General features: G+C 40.8%; 1 protein-coding gene across 2 annotated transcripts in view; it reads left to right on the top strand.

The window, feature by feature from the left end:
- GLDC (glycine decarboxylase) overlaps nt 1–12,108 on the top strand; it is a 1,044,727-nt gene that overhangs the window by 144,053 nt on the left and 888,566 nt on the right. For both annotated transcript variants that reach the window (XM_044061077.1, XM_044061078.1), the window contains one exon: nt 11,248–11,383. In XM_044061077.1, coding sequence (XP_043917012.1) covers nt 11,248–11,383 — 136 coding nt within the window. The remainder of the gene's footprint in view (nt 1–11,247; nt 11,384–12,108) is intronic.

Below are 12,108 nucleotides of genomic sequence, written 5' to 3'. Positions count from 1 at the left end.
TTACACTTAGGAGATGGGAAGAAAAGTTCTTGATTCTAGAACAAATCGGAGTATGGTGAGAGTGGGAAGATGTGAAATACTCTAATACCATGGTGGAGGTAACAGTAAGATGCCATTAAGACATCATTTATGACTTGTCCAAGATCAGTGTCACTCCCATGCAGAGTATAAAACCCAGAGTGGGTCACAAGATGTTTTGCTTTCGGCTGTTTCATTATAAAATTTTTCTCTTCTCCTTGAATTTGGTTATTGCTCAGAACTGAGTGACCTTGTTTTAGATCAACTGCAAAAAGCATGCATGTTGTATAGTAAAGTTGCATAGACACTTAACATAACAGCTGGTCTTGGTTGTTGCAGAAAACGTGCTAGGTTCTTACCTTGTTGGTCTTCTGCTGCCTCTTTGACTCTTATTATTGTTGAAAAGCATGTGATTTTGTTGAAATTGTGCCCTAGATCTGAGAGGATAGGGTCTTGCCAGCTAGCAGAAGAGAAAGGGGGCCATGCAGCAAAGAATTGGAGAATATGTGCAACTGATACCATTTTGCAACTGGTTGCAGTCATGAAGGGTGGTGCAGTCAATGACTGTTTATGTTCTGGTAGTGGATACAGGCTTCAGCAACAAGAGTACAATTCCATATCTTGAGCCTAGTTTAAAAGGCACCCTCTGTGTTCAGTAGTTATGGAAAACACCATGCATCCTTAAGTCACCGTCAGGGTTTGTTACTTGAACGACTCCTGCTGTTAGCTAGCCTCTTCAAGTGAGCAGTCAGTTTAGCTAGGATTCCATTCCTAATTTCTTTGCAATTCATAGAGAGTATAATGTTTCAGTACCCCCCAGATAAATTGTAAATCTGGTTTTGTTCTGTGTATAAAATGGATTTGACAATTGCTTTTCTTTTTGACTGCAGGATTGTTTCTTCAGTCCATTTTTGGATTGTTTGCTTTCACTGGAGTAGTATTAGAATTATGTTTCTTGCCTCCCTCTTGAAGGTGACTTGCTTAATAGTGATAACCTGTCCAAGTGAGCTGCCCTCTCTTATCTGCATTATACATCCCAGCTCAGCTGGGTAACTGTTCTTGAAGGCCATTGTATCACCTCAACAGTTTACTTTGAGTCCACATTACAGTTCTTTGAGTCTTGTGCAGTTTTCTGAACTGGTATTCTGTAGCTCACCACCTGTGACTTCTCTACAATTCATTAAGCAAGAGTTTCATTTATGGCTGGTGCTCCATCCTCATCTACAGTGTTCAAGGTCTGAGTTTGTTTTAGAATTTTTGCCATTGAAAAGTAAGCAGTAGAATATGATTTAAAATTATATGAAAGCATTAGCAGAGAGAATGTATGTAGAGAAAATATTTTCTGTTAGGGCACACACCTGCATAGTGTGCTAAGACTAGAAAAGTCCAACAATCTGCAGTCTTAAAAGGAGTGTACTATAAAGCTGATAACAGATGTAACACAAAAAATGTAGTTAATGGCTATATGGCAATATACTAGGCTGATGAACTGGCTATGTACCTGCACAGATAGCGTATGATGACATGTATCTAGTGTACTACCTTTAGTGCACTCGGCACAAGTGTTTACGGATTATAGCTCCTTTGCAGTTGCAGTACAGAGATCTTTTGGGATTTTCTGTGTGCACACGAGTATTTGCTTCCATGTGTCACAGCTGGGAATAATCCATTGCCTTTTTTATATCTAACCATGTAACATATAATTTTGTAAATACCCATGTTTGGTTTGTGTGGATGTATTTTGTTTTAGTGCTAGAACCAGACTGAAAGCTAATTACCAGGAGGTTCCATGGGGAGTGGTTGAAGAACATAGCAGATAGGAGACCCTTGGTGAAACCTTCTTTAGAATTTTTTGGCACCAGTCATTCCCTTTGACCATCAGGCCCTGCTAGATCTGTCTGTTCCACTCCCAGCCCCCAGACACTAAGGATGTCTATGAAGGAAAGGCAGGAGCGTAGGAAGTTAACATGTTCATGAGGCCAGAAGATTTTTACGACACTCCTGTGGCTGTCTCTCACTTATTCAACATTAGTCAGCAGCCATAGCTTTGTATCCACTACACTTGGTTCCATGCATGATGCTCAGAATAAATGTACTTCTTGATTAAGCTTGAGCTTCCAAGTCTCTGTTCATGTGCTGTGCATTTCTGGGTCTTCCATCAGATGGATCTGTGAAATGGTGCAAACAGTGCACATACCTCTGGGATAGACTATCCAGCTCCCATCCCTTCCCAGCTGTAGTACCCAGTCTGCTAACTTGAACCCCACATGTTTAGGGAGTGAGACAGTTTGCTCACTCTTTTTTAGAGGAAGGGACTATGCAGAATGTAAACCCACAGGAAAGGCATTCTTTGAGAAATACTCATCGGACGGAAAGGGGATGCTTAGGGAGGTGCTCCATGTTTCTTTTGGGGCTATTAGAGAAGCAGTGGTTGGGGTAACAGACCAAGTGTTGATAAACCACTATGAGTGTCACTGATCGAAGTGCAGGAGTTGTATAAAATAAGTGCTCATTAGCAAAAGCTTCCTATATTTCACAACAGTGCTTCTGAAGACACTTTTTGATTGTAACCAAGTATAGTTGTACTTTCGTACTAGGACAAATGGAGAGCTAATCAACCACAAAGCTTACAATTACAGTGCTGGTCTCCTTCCAGTGTCCATTTTTAAAGAGACCGAATGATGGCCATAAGTTGCCTCTCCCATTGCCTAAGCAAATGCTAAAGAATAGGCATTTGATCATTTGCTTAGGCAATAGGTGCAAAAATAAGAATTAATATTTATGGAAGATGCCAAGAGTAATCAGACAGTATGTTTGTCTTTCGGCTTTTCCCGGTTAGGAGTCGCCACAGCGGAACTCCGGTCCGCTAATGATTGGCAGCTGTTTTTTTTTTATGGTGTCAAGTTCCCAGCCCGACACCCAACCTTCAATGAAGGCACGCCCATTCAACGCATGTCTTTCGTATGCCCACTCGACTGTGGGGCGGACATGCAGACTCCACACAGAAGGCACTCCCAACCCAAGCCGAGAATCGAACGGGAGAACCTCTTGCTGTGAGGCAACAAGGCTACGGCTGCACCACCGCGGAAGTACAATAATCAGACAGTATGTACTGAGCATAAATGGAAAGAACTGAAAAACATTATGGGAAACATATAGAATAATGTGGGTAACTGACAAGAGACACCTAGACTTCTGTAATTTTTGTTTCAGTAGGTCTAGAAGGAAAATCCAAAACAGGAGGGAAATATAGTAGCTGATCAGAAATATTTAGAATACCTAGATAAACAGTGAATCTTGGAATTGAGGATTGTTTTAACCAAAAATTTCTCCATTTGATTGTATGTGACCCTTCATTACTAAGATCATCATATGCAGCTGGTGTATGCCAGGTCAAAAGCTACCACAGCAAGGAATCCTTAATGTTTTCCTTAATCCAACTAGCTATGTGCCCATATGAGTGTAAATGTTTTCAGGAAAAAAATCTTAATTTCTAATATCTTGTTAGGATTTTTGTTTGGGGTGTCCCTCACGTTAGCCACATCCCTTTGAATCTCTGTGAGTGACGACCCACCACTGGACCAGTAATCAAGGGACCTCAAGTCCTCACCACTGGCACAAGTGGGGGATGTAAACTGGGAGGATGACAGGTACACACACACACACACACACACACACACACACACACACACACACACACACACACACACACACACACACACACAGTGTTTCCAAATGCAGGTCCCTGCATCTGGTGCAATTTCCCTTAATAGCGCACAGAGACTACAGTCAGTCCTGGGCTGATTTCTGCCTTTCTCCAGATCCCCAGTAAGACTCCCCAGTAGCACAGCTATAGAGTTAAGTCCTTAGCCAGGGTTACAAGCCAAGTACTCAGACTCTCTGTCCAACCAGTGCTTCGTGTCCCTGCCCATGTAGCTGACACACACACACACACACACACACACACACACGCGCGCGCACACACACACACACACACACACACACACACACACACACACACACACACACACACACCTGGGAAAGGCTGCCACAGGTTTACTAGCTATGCTCCCCTTCTGCCCTGACTGTAAGGTAGTTTATCACTGCCACCAGAACCCCTTATCAGCTACTTTAAGGCCCTTAACAAAGGGTGTCCAATCTTGCTGTGTTATATTAATATTAATACAAATAGCAGTTTGACCAAGAGCAAAGTTATTAGGAGTGGCCCACACAATCTCACCAAATAAATATGCAAGTACTCTCAAAACTTAAATATCTCCACACAGATCAGCCGCAATGAAAGGTTTACATATATTTAATAATAAATAATAAAAAAACAAGACAATGTATTCATGGTGACATCAGAATTCAAAACCACAGGAAATATTTAAAACATTGCATGACAGTCTCAGATAAATAAAGAAAATATGTAAACTAATCTTCACTATATTCCTGCCTGAATCTATGAGAATTACTATCATACGAACTTACTAATAGAGCAAGGTAGATGTGGTGAATGAATCTTCTAGTTGTCAGGTCCAAGACAGAATACAGAATGCACTGTCTCACTAAGAGACTTCTCAAATTAATATCTCAAATATTTCTACTGGGATAGCTTGCAGAATAACATCACTTCTTGTCATCTGACTCTAGTTCCCAGGCGAAACCCCCACTGCTGGAAACTGGGAGTAGTATTTAGCATCTACCTGTGAAAATACATAGACCTCAGATCTTTGACAGATGCTGGAAGTCATAAAACAATTGCATTCCTTCATGGTTTCAAGACTAGTAATCAATTCACCCATAAAGACAATACAGAAAGCTTCCCAGCACAGGCTTTGTGTCTCTAGCTGCATTGGAAACTGAAAGATGCCATCTTTTATTGTGTACCCTATAAAGTAATTTAATTTCAGCTATTTTCTTAAACTTTGCTGGACTTGAAGTTAACCTCTTGTATTCAAGTTTCCACTGTTAAAATGTATACATTTGACAGTTACAGTAGAGCATGTGTATGTCTTTTTTCTTCCAGTAAGGCACACTTTGGATGCATTTCAAATGCAAACACTTTATAAAATACCTTTTCAACACGTGTGTACAAGCCAGTTTCATATACCTCTAACAAACAGTTATAATACAGTTGTAACACAAGCATCTTATATAAATCATTTTCATATTCACAAATTACATATAATTATTTACAAAATTCCAGGTAGCTGTGCTGGCATTATCTCCTTTCGTCACACTCTGCACCAGGTTTTTTGCTATTTTGGAGTGATTTCAGGATAGCTAGCAGTTACGGCCATATTTTTAAACTGACTGTGTATAAAGGTATTCTAAATATTTCTGGATCAGCTCAAATGTGGCTTGGGGTGCCCATCTAGGTCAAGTGAGGGTACAGGTCATTTTGTCCACAAAACAGAGACAGTTGCATATCAGTCTGAAGGGAATGCTAGCAGTTTTATTGGCCTTGAAAACTTTCTAACAGCACTTGGAACCCTGCAAGTTTGGAAAAACAATACCAGTCATGGGGTACATAAACGTGGAGGGGGGACCTTGTCTTACCCCTTGTGCAACCTTACCGGACAGATCTGGATGCTGGCCTGGGACTTTGGGATCAGTCTCATTGCATCGTACATATCAGGCCACAACAATATTCTGGCAGATTCCCTAAGCATGGATTTGGGGGAGTCCCATCTATATACCTATTTTTCTGTCCGTAGAACAAACTTCTGATGTTCTGCTCCAGAAGCAAACAGGACTGAGCCTGTAAGATGGATACTTTCTCACTCACATGGAGCCAGAAGTGTCCTTTCCCCATTACTGTTGATTCTGAAGGTACTCACCAAGACCAGGACTGACGGACCCTGCATTATTCTGGTAGCTCCCTTCTGGCCCAGACAACTTTGTTTCTCTGTACTACCCTCCCTGAGTGAAGGAAGGTTTCACATGCTCCTGAAGGACACAGACCTTCTCAACCAAATCAGGGAATCCATTTTCCACCCCAACTGACATCTGTCAGTTTAGTTACCTGGAAGATTGGGCTCTGACATCCAACTCTATAGGTGTGGTCTATTCATAGAGGCAAGAAAACTGAAGTCCAAGAAGCCTTAATTATATAGGTTAGAGCATGGTCACTGATATCCTCTGGAAGGATACCTGGTTTGTAAGTTTCAGGATGACTATTAATAAGGATCAAGTCAAGGATGGATTCTTTACTGCTTGGTTTATGGATTCTAGTAGGGGTGGTTATTATTTGTGAAAAGCCGTAGAGATTTATGTTATAGATAGGATTTAGGGAGCTACACTTAGCCCAGTCTATATTAAAATCACCTAGGACAATGGTTTCCTGAGGTAGGTGGGTAGAGAAGCAACTAAGTATGTTTTCAAGGGTTTTGATATTATTTCCAGGAGAAAGATATGAGCAAATTAGATAGATAGATTTAGCTTTGTTGATTTGGAGTTTGGCAATAAGGGTTTCAGCATGAGTATCTGTGGGTAGGAAGGTATTGAAGGGTAAAACTTTGAGTTCTGATTTATACAAAATGGCTACTCCCCCACCCTTTTTGGTTTTGCAGTCACATCTCAGGGTGTTATATCCAGGAGGGGTAATTTCCTGATCCTGAGTTGAGGGCTTGAGCCATGGTTCTGTAATACAGAGGATATCAAATTTGTGCACATCTAAGAGTGCATGAAGTTGGGTAATTTTGTTGATAATGCTACGGATGTTAAGGTGAGCTTTCAGGAGGGTGTTAGAAGGTCTTTTTGGGGTAGTAGTTTCATGAGAAATTAAGTTATGTGGGTTACTGAGAATTCCTGTTTGGGGGCCAGGGTTAGGATGAATATCACCATTTAATAGGGGATGTTGTTGAGGTTTTAGCATTATTTTTAGGAGTTTGTGGTAGTTAATTAGGGTTTTCTTGTTTTGGAAGGAAGTAATATGGGTAGATCTATGGTATTTTGGAAGTATATAGATGGAAGTAGAGGTTATGTTAATGTGGTTAAGGGAGTTTCCATGAGTAATTGGTAAAGTTTGCTGGTAGGGGTGGTGATGTTCAGGCAGAGGAAGGTGTTCTAAGAAGGTTAGTGTGTAAGGTAGATTTAGAGATGCTAGAGTAGTAGTTAAGAGTAGTAGGTGTGTGTGTATTGAAATATGTGTTGAGGCCATTAGGGTGTGTGGGATGAGTGGTAGGGTAGGTAGAGGGAAGGACTTTAGAAAATGCTAAAGTGATGGTAGAAGAGAGGAGGAATGAGCTGAAAGATGTAGAGAAAGTTAGGTGATATTGGATTACATGGAAAGAGCAGGTAGCAGTAAGAGAGAAAGTTGTAAAATGTTAGGTATACAGGATGAAGTAGTGTGGAAATGTTAGGGAGAGGGTAAAAAAGGTGATGTGTAGTTTAGGGTCTTAATGGGGTTGGGGTGGGGTTAAGTTGGAGTTGTCAGTGATTGGGTGATGAGGGGAAGGGGTGTGGCTGGAGAAGTATAAGTTTAACAGCACTGGGGGTGGGTGGGAATTGGGGGTACGGTAGGGGAACGGAGTGAGCCCACAGGGCGAACGAAGCAGGGTCAGACCAAGAGGGAAAAGAATACACTAGAAAAAACAATCAGTCACTGGGACACAGGGTAAGAATCTTATTATTCTATAAGGCAGTAGTACTATGTGTGAGAAAGTAGATAAGTAGTGGGAGATATTCATAGCTGTAGGGGACAGGTGGACAGCTTGAAAAGCATATGATGCAAGGGGGGGAGAACACACCAGAACAAAGCCTGGATTCATTGTTGAAAGTCTAGACATAACTCTTTCTATCTCTTAAAAAAATTCCATACACCTACTCAAAATGTCTTCAGTAGGAAGGGTCAACGAGGGAGTGATGTTGTGGTTAACTTTAAGCTCAGATAAGTCAGTAAACTCAATACACTAAAAAGGGAAATCTTCAGTTAGTTTCATAACAAGGAGTACAGTTAAATTTAATGGCCTTTGTTTCTGAAGCATTAATTTTGTAACCCGAATATCTCACAAACTTTTACATCTTCTGAAAAATAACCTGTAAATCCTTACTTGGTTTGATCTTATTTATTTATTTTATTATTATATTTTTTAATCAAGGATGGGGCACGGGAAAATAATTTCTTGGATTGCAAAAGCCAGGGTACCGTTTGGCTAGGCTTATATACGCCCTAGGGCCAGTAGCCTAGTACCTACCTATGAACCATACATGGCAAAATAGAAAGATTCTCCATGTGGTGTCATGGTCGACACGGTCTTCTAGCTCAAGCAAACATTCATTCAATATTTGCTTTACCTGTCTCACCCGTTTGGACAGGGTCTTTCTTACTGTATCATAAAGATTCTTGATTCTGCAGTTTCAGCTTGCTTGCAGATGACTCCAGAACTTAGCTTTCATCTGCACATGGAACTGTTTCTCAGAAGGGTGATGCACTTAAGACCTTTCAGGACAGACTCCATCAGTGCATGGGATGTAAAATTATGTTTTGGAAAAGCTAACCTTGCCTTTCGAACCTGCTGCCTCTTCATCCCTCAAGATGTTCACCTGGAAAATTACTTTTCTTGCAGCTGTTACTTCAGCTTGAAGAGTTTCTTGCAGGCCCTCATGAGTAGTGAGCCCTTCACTGTCTTCCACAAAGACAGGGTAACCCTTGGAACTAACTCTGCCTTAAGCACGCTCTCCATCTGCCAGTTTTCCCAAATCCACAGAACAAAGTGGAAAGAATACCCCACTCAATGGATGTCCACAGACAAATTGGGTACTGCCTGGACAGTATGAAAGTTGAGGGCAGAGCAGATGGCTGAGCAGGCCAGTTGTCTATTTCATTCCCAGAGGAAAACAGTGCAAGCATGTCTCTAAGCAAATAGTCTCTGAATGTATTGCAGACTGCATCTGGTTCTGTTACATACACCATGGAAAGTCTGTACCTGACTGCATTAGAGCCCACTTGACCAGGCATGGGGCAACTACCACTGCTTTCCTCCATGGAGTGCCCATTAAAACAATCCTAGAGGCAGTCACCCAGAGTTTTGTTCACACCATCACAGAACATTGCAACTTGGGTCAGGCAGCCAGGGCAGGATTTGCGTCTGCCATCCTACAAAATGTTATGAAGAACATAGTACTGTTGTGTCCCACTTACCCTAATTGAAGATGTTTGAGTAGGTCAGTGTTAACAGTATTCCCTTCCTCCTATCCCTTATCTAAATAGGGACCTCGTCTCCTCTTGCTTCTTCTCATTGTCTATTTAGATCATTCCAACCTTCTCCTTTTGTTTCTTCCCTTTTGCATTCATTACCAAGACCAGACAGTTGAGGAGGTTGTGCTGTCCTCATGCATCAAACTGCTCTTCCTGGCTTAGAAAGACCTAAAGAGGGTGCAGAAGGACGGCTTATACCCCAACATGTCTGTTGGCTTGGTATGGCACTTAAGACTGTGGTAACTGGGTCAGCTGTGGGCTTCTGCATGGCAGGAAAAGTGTGAGGGATTAGTACAGCTATGGTAAGTGGAGCACTTCACTTTCTCCCTCATTTGCAAACCTCATGTAAGGAGCTACACAGCCCTTCTGTTTGTCTCGTCTATATTCATGTGATCACAAGCTCAGATGAGTACATTGCACAGGGGGTAAATGGTTTTGTAATCTTGCTCTTCTTTGTACTTCAACATGTTTTGGCACAAAATCTTATAGCTGGTGGTGCTTGATATGAAACTGCTGCTGATAAAAACATACGTGCTTTTGTACATGCCTTAAAAGACTCATGAGTTTGAAGTACTGCCTTTGCCATCTTCACTGTAGCACTGTAAGAGCAATAAAGTGATGCAGGTGAGCACTTGCTTACATTGAAATGGCAGATTACAGAAATGGATCACCTAATTCTAGTTTTGGAGTATTGCAGATCAATTTTGTTCGTTTGCACTTGTTATTACAAGTTTGTCAGAAGTGGGAGTGAGTGAATATGTAAGATGTTTGTTGCTGGACGAGAAGTTTGGATGGACTACTCTTATGTCATGTCTCTTCTGTAGGTAGTAAGATGGCCAATACTTGTGCATTACCTATGGAACCTGGCAGTTTCTGGGCATGCTGAGTTATGTTTCCAGAAAGAATATGTACTATTATTTAGTCTCTTCTTTGCCTAAAGCATGATTGGATTCCATGATCCACCACACCTGTTTACAAATACGTATATAAATAGCAACAAGTTTTCATAGCGGGGAGTTGCCAGAAGTGTGATGTTTTTGAACAGGTGAAGGTTGACATGTCACTGCTGCTGTTGTTCTTAAAGTATATATATGTGTATAATAAATATGGAGTGCTCGTACTCGTATGACCCTTTTATAGAACAAAGTGGGAGCTGTTCTTTGTTGTTGCCTTCCCATTTGATTCGGTCAAGTGTTGCGACAGATCTTTGTTCATTGTGCTAAAAGGTGATTTCTCCTCTTAATACACTGCTGTACTATCTTGGACCTAATATAACGATACAAGGATTGGGGGGGGGGGGGGGTACACATGATGCATCATTTGTCAAATTTTTTTTTTGTATGCATCCGCTCCCAATCAGTGTATTTGTAGTTTGATGGTTTGCCATGCACTGAAACATTTTTATGTTGTACAGCAATCTGCGATAATTTGATATGTTTATTTTTCTTTTCTTGACCAGATTAGTCCCACTAGGCTAGTATTCATTCTGCTAGGGGAAATCTGGCCAGGGCTTCAGGGAATTTCCTCTACTTTTCTCAATAGGTGCTGTGGGATCTTTTACATCAGCTTGTGCAATCACCAGCTCAGGTGGGATGGTACCTTGGTTTAATCATCCAAACGATGATGCATGTTTCTAGTGTGGGAACAGAACCCACAGCCTTCTGCACAAAAGGCAAGTGTGTTACAGTGCATATGTGTATGCTGGAGGAAAGCTGATTTTATTTTTTTGAGGCAACATGACTGAATCTTACTGTAAATTATAGAACACGTGGTCTTATTTCCACTTTCGTTTTCTGTCTCTAAAACTTTTGTTGCAACTTTAAGTATAATAAACTGTTTCATTTATGTGCATAGCATGTCAGATTTATAATCTTCCCTGTAGTTGATCTTATGCTTTTATGCATCACTGAGGTATGGATTAAAATTCTTAGTATAACAGTTGATTGCATTTTCACACTGATATGTACGTGCATATCTTTGTATCATAATGTGGACCTGAAACGTACATCTTTCTTTTTTTAAAGGTGAAAATGAAATCCTGGAATCATTATACAGTATTGCAAGCAAGAACAAACTTTGGAGATCATATATTGGAATGGGTTATTATAATTGCTCAGTACCACAAGCCATTGTTCGAAACCTGCTGGAAAATTCAGGATGGTAACAGCATTTTCTAATTTCTGTGTTTATGCAACTTTATTTATATTTGTTTACCAGGGTAGTGCACTGATCATTAATGACCGGTTTCAGTCTCAGCTTAGGTGAAATACAGAACATTTCAAAAACAAGAAGACAGAAATGTAAGCAATAACAGAGTAGTTCAGCCTAACTGCATAGAAAAAAAAAAATGTATATATACATTCTGGTGAAGAAGCACTGTGCAGTGTGCAATCAAGCGGAGTGTAATGTATGATATATACATTTGTTTCTAAAGTGATCAATCTTCAGTGACTCTTGAGAGAGAAGAGACTGAGAAGATAGGTTAGGTGACATGTCCTGTGTTGAAGGAGGAGCATTTGGCTTGGATGAATGCTGTTTGAGTTGCGTTCTGAATTAGGAACAAGTGTTTTACTTCTTTTGTCAATGGGGAAAGCTTGTCAAAGAATAGGTTTCTGAGAGGAGAAATCATGTACAGTTTGGTTCTAGGAGTAGGTTTCTGAGAGGAGAAATCATGTACAGTTTGATTCTAGGAGTAATGAGAGTTTGTGTAGCTTGAGAGTAGTGTCTCAGGTGAGTTTTTTTTTGTGAAGTCTAGCTGCAAGGGGTGTAAATGTGTGGACTTGGAGTAGTTTGTAGGTTGTAGAGCTGGGATCAAAAAAGTAGGTTGGATCTTTGTTTTATGGGTAGCCATTTGTCTTTTTCAATCGTCAGATGCTGTTAGAGAC

This window comes from Protopterus annectens, chromosome 2.part0 (assembly GCF_019279795.1).
Source record: "Protopterus annectens isolate FY-2018-M chromosome 2.part0, PAN1.0, whole genome shotgun sequence".
NCBI lineage: Eukaryota > Metazoa > Chordata > Ceratodontiformes > Protopteridae > Protopterus > Protopterus annectens.
Note: the sequence above shows the minus strand (reverse complement) of the source record. Positions and strands in the feature narration are given on the sequence as shown.